The sequence below is a fragment of the Otolemur garnettii genome, unplaced genomic scaffold, assembly GCF_000181295.1.
Source record: "Otolemur garnettii isolate 467f Iridium unplaced genomic scaffold, OtoGar3 scaffold00080, whole genome shotgun sequence".
Taxonomy (NCBI): Eukaryota; Metazoa; Chordata; class Mammalia; order Primates; family Galagidae; genus Otolemur; species Otolemur garnettii.
In genome coordinates, this window is record NW_003852475.1 from 243,192 (window position 1) to 248,725 (window position 5,534).

Genomic DNA, 5,534 nt, shown 5'->3' on the forward strand with positions numbered 1-5,534 from the left:
AAAAAAAAATCAAAAACTTTCTTAGAAAAGGTAAATGAATTTCAACATGCTGTACCTAACACATAAAGCAAACAAAAACAAAACAAAACAAAAAAGACTACATATTTTGGCACAGAGATGAAATAAAGAATGCATTCAATGGCGATGAGATTCTAAAGTTCAAAAGATCAAGATAACTGGTATAACCCTCCAAAAAAGACTTAACACAGCCATTTAAGAACATAACCAAAACCAAATTTTGGTAAGGCTGGAAGAAATATTTCAGTCATCTTCTGAAATAAACAATCACAATGTAAGGCCTTACAAAAGACTATAAACAAAAGGATGACATAATCAGCACTATAATGGGCTAAACTGTGTACCCCAAGAAAGATGGGATAAAGTCCTAATTCCCACAACCTTAGAATGTAGCTGTTTAGAAACAGGATCTTCTGAATTAAAATGAGGTTCTCAGGGTGGCCCCTAATCCAATGACTGGTATCCTTATAATATGGGTAAATGTGAACAAAGAAAAACACACACACAATGACCATAATGTAAAGACACATCCATGTGACTGGAATGATATCTACCAGCCTAGAAATACTAAGGATCCTGAGGAAACATGAGATGCTGGGACAAGCAAGCAAGGTTTCAGCTGCCAGTAAGAGGATGGCCCTGCTGACACATTGCCTTTGTACTTCTATACTCCAGAATTCAAGTATGTTGTTCTTTTTGTTTAGTTGTTTTGGATTTTTGTTTGTTTGTTTTTTGAGACAGGTCTCTTTGTCACCTGGTCGAGAGGGCCATAGCATCATCATAGCTGGTTGGGCTCAAGCAATTCTATGTCAGCCTCCCAAGTAGGTGGGATTACAGCAGCGGTTCTCAGCCTGTGGGTTACAACCCCTTTGTAACAATGAAAATACACAGAGAGGCATTAGGAAGGTTGAGAACCACTGGATTACAGGCATGTGCTATGGATGTAAACTAGAGTAGGCTGGCATTTCCCTGAGATCTCAAGTGGGTTATGGCCCTGAGTTTCACCCACTACCTCCCCACCACAACCCTCTGTACTGCAAAGCACCCCTATGGTGAGGAAAGTAGGTGGAATGTCCAGCAGAATAGATAAGAAAATAGTCTGGGAAATGACTAGCTAGAGATCAACGGCTTAGAGACAAGAATATAAATAAAACTAGGAAGTAATTAATTAATTGCCCCCTGCAGATACCCCTGCAGATACCCTGAAGGCACCTTTACCTATAGACTCTAAATTTCCTTCATTAAATTCTCTCCAAAGTATTCTTTGATTTGTACCTTAGTACTCCCCTGTCCTTCAGCCTGATATCTTTTTTCCTTGAATAAGGAATTACAACATGAAACTGTTACCTTTTCATTTTTTTGCCTTTGTGTATACACGCCTCCCCAATTTTCTAATAAACAGCCTTGGATATTGGGCTCCCAGCAGCACCTGTTAGCCTCACAAGGGGCTTATACAGTGTCATCTCTCTTGGGTCTGAACACATATGTAAAATTTTCAGTGCTTTCTCTCCCTTTATCTACCAGACCCTGGGCAGTCAAGCAAAATCCCTATGCAGAGGCACCACTAGTCCACCACCTTGAGATTCAGTTCTTGGGTTGCAATAATGTGCCACTACATCTAGCTTATTTTTCTATTTTTCCTAGAGACAGGTCTCCCTCCTGCTCAGGCTGTCTTGAACTTATGGCCTGAAGCAATCCTCCCATCTCTGCCTTCCAAAGTGCTAGGATTACAGGAGAGAGACACCATACCTGGGTAAATTTGTTGTTTTAAGCCACCAAGTTTTGGATACTTTGTTATAGCAGCCTGAGGAAACTCATACATGATAGTCTAATACTAAATCATACAATAACTAAAATCAAGTACCAGCCCACTGAAGTACTTCTATATTAATTAGCAATAAACCAACATTTGTCACCAGAGTATCAAAAAAAAACAAAAAAAGATCAATGTTTTGATATATAAATGCAAATCTATCCTTCAGTATAGACAACAAATACGTATGAGTAAAATATTTTGTAAAAGGCACTAGTACCTTCAAAGCAAGACCACTATACTCACATGTATGATCTACTTCATCAGTGTCACCTAAATCCATTCTAGGCATTTAAAAAGTGTTACATTTAGGTAGTAGCCTAAGTCTTTCCATAATCAATTCCTAGAAAAGTATACCAAAAAATAAAACATGCAAAAATCACATAAATTTGTTTCTAAAAAGTAAAAAAAGCAGATAAAAGCCCTAAATACATTTCCCCTTTTAGGTATAATTTTGACTTTGTATTTCTCACATCCCACACACGTAATATGGTTTTTGCTATGCAAATGACAAAACAGTTGAGCTGCTTGTGACCAATAAGTATCCAACTGGGACTAAAGCAAGCCTAACAATTTCTACCTAATTCTCAGCTTCCGTGATTTTGAAACCTAAACAGTTCTCAATATTATCTCACATTCATTTTTCTACCTCTTTCTTATTTTCATAAATGCACAGTATAGAAAAAATATTCTAACAGTCACATAAACACAACTGTGAAAAACTGGTGACACTCCCAAAACTAAACTGTTTAGGAGTTAGCACCAGCAAGCAACGGCTCAAAGAGTTAGTCATCTGATCTGCAAAGGTCTTCATTTAGCAGTAGGACACATAAATCAAAGATGTTACTATATTATATACCAAAAAAGGAGAACTGTTTGAAAGTCATAAGTACAAAAGTATGTTCATCAAGGAGCAAACTCCCAACGTATGCTAGCAAACTAGAGCTCTAACAAACAAAATGGTCAGAGTATTTTTTTTTAAACTAGTGAAAGACAGTTCATGGTCAGCTAAAGTGAGGTTAACAAAAATAGAACAAAAACACTCTTCTAAGGACATAACATATAAGAACAGCATAGTTATAGGATATTAGAAAGAAAGTGAGGTTGGGCAGCGCGTGTGCCGGCCCCATATACCAAAGGTGGCAGGTTCAAACACAGCCCCGCCCAAACTCCAACAAAAAAAACAGCCAGGTGACATGGTGGGGGCCTGTTGTCCCAGCTACTGGGGACGCTGAGGCAAGAGAATCACCTAAGTCCAAGAGCTGGAGGTTGCTATGAGGTGTGACACCACAGCACTCTACCAAGGGTGACAAAGTGAGACTCTGTCTCAAAAAAAAAGAAAAAGAAAGAGAGGTCAAAATCTCTAAAGACGACATGCTGTCCTTATTCTGAAATAGGGGCACTCATCAGTCATACTACAAACCAAAGAACAGTCTTCGTAGGTATGTAATGGGGAATGCGTTACTTAATAATTAGTTATACCCACACAGTTAACAGCAATATCCTCAAAGCAGAAATTGCTTAATTATCAGAAAATCTGTTATCTTTTCTCTTTAGAAGAGTTATTTGGTAGATTTGGTAAACAGAGAGCTGAAATGAATGGTCACAGTGCAAAAATGAGGCCACACTTAGAACTTAGCAAAGGATAAAATATTTTAGAATGTCTGAACTGATTGCTTCCTTCACTTTAATTATTAGGAAAGAATGTTTTAATCCACTCACTTGCAGCTCAAGAAAAATACTTACAGGAAGGGATAATAAACTGTGGTTCTGTATTTCCAGCATATCCTAGTTTTGTATACCTGAAAAACAAAAAGGTATCTGTTAAGATTTTACTAATATTTTACCAATTATAAATTTGGAAATAACCTAAATATCCATCAAACTGGCAACTAGTTTAATATGCTAATTTTTTTTTTTTTTTTCCAAGAAACAAGGTCTTTCTCTGTTGCCCAGGCTGTAGTGTAGTGATGTGCTCATGGCTCACTGAAGCCTTGAACTCCTGGCCTCTGGCCTCAAGTATTTGGCCTTCCTCAGCTTCCCAGGTAGCTAGGAGGATTGATGTGTGTCACCACACCTGCCTAAGCTTTATTTATACTTTGGAATATTATATAACTACCAAAAGATTCTGAAAAAGCTCTTTATGTACTGACATAAAATAGTTTCCAAAATGTATTATTAACTGAACAAAACAAGATATAGAACAATATATATCAAATATGGTATGTTTGTATAAAAGTAATGGGGGTAAGAACACATAAAATATATTTGATTATATAGGCACAAAACATCTCTGGATGAATATACAAGAATCAATCATTGTAGTTGTCTCCAGAAAAGGAAACTGCATAGTGATGAGAGGAAAACTTTTTAATTATCTTTTCATACTATTCAAATGGATTACTATTCAAACATGAACATAATTATACCCAAACCTACTCCTAAATACCTGTGGTAGGCAACCAAGCTACTACTCACATTCCTGGATTCCAATAACATATGCAGAATTTTTTTTCTAATAAAAAATGAAAAAATATCTCTTGGAGGGATGTTTTAGCCCCAAAACTAAGTTTGAGAACTGAGTTGTTCCAAATTGATTAAGTCACTGAAAATAAGGGGAAAACATAAGCGGTTCAAAATAGAATATTGCTCTATTGACTAAACTCTCTCAAAGGTTCACCACTGTCCATGTTAAAAATATATATATAAAACTGCTTTGCAAGCCATATAAAAAAGTCCCTTTAATAACTGGTCCCTGACAACCTCTCCTAGCTGCCCTGATACCAAATGAGATTCCCTAGCCATAAAAACTGTTGACAGTGACAGTCCAACTCATTTTCATGCCACTAAGACATTATTAACACTGTTCCTTCCCACTTACTATGCTAGATGCTCTCCTTCCAACACTGAATTCAACTTAACTATACCACTCTTACTCATCCTCAATAAGTTAGGTATCAATTGCCTCAGTATGAAAATTTTCATAACCTCCCCAGATGGTTTACTACCTCTGTCCTGATAGGTACAAATATTACTTAATAGTAATTCCTGAGTTTGATTCCATCATCCATAAAATCAGAAAAAGTAAACTCAAGATTGTTGAATATTAAATAACTAGGTAAGCAGTACCTGGCACAAAGTATACACTTAATAAATGTCAACTCTACACTTTCATCTAGTCTCCCTAAATTTTTTATTCCTTCCATAATCATAAACGCCATGTAAATACCAGAACTTTTAAATGCTTACAGTTATAATACAAATTATCCCTTTTACTCGTAAACCAAAATCATTCTATAGAAGATTCTCAGATTGTAGCTTATGTCTACTTTTATCACTCTTCCACCACCAAGTATTTTTCTGTTCTTCCAATCCAGTCCCTTAATAATGTCAAACCTTCAAATGTGGAAAAAAAAAAACAACTCCTGTAATAGAGGGAGGTCAGCACGACTGAATAGCTCACACTCCACTTTGTCTATAGACAAAAAAAAAAAATTAGAATTACTCAAATGCACAAAAGCACCATCAACTGATGGGAATAATCTGTTCTCACTGACCTCACTGAAACTAACAACATCCCAGCTAAGAGTGTAGAATTAAAACAGTACCCAAAAAAGTATAGGCTACGGTGACAGTGACAGGAAAAAGGGCCAACAGTACACTTTCACCCCCAATGGACTAATGGAAATGAATAGTACACTGT

At 36.6% G+C, this 5,534-nt stretch overlaps 1 protein-coding gene across 1 annotated transcript in view; it reads right to left on the bottom strand.

The window, feature by feature from the left end:
* LOC100948324 (actin-related protein 3) overlaps window positions 1–5,534 on the bottom strand; it is a 71,544-nt gene that overhangs the window by 47,097 nt on the left and 18,913 nt on the right. The window contains 1 exon segment of the mRNA XM_023515850.1: window positions 3,578–3,633. Coding sequence (XP_023371618.1) covers window positions 3,578–3,633 — 56 coding nt within the window.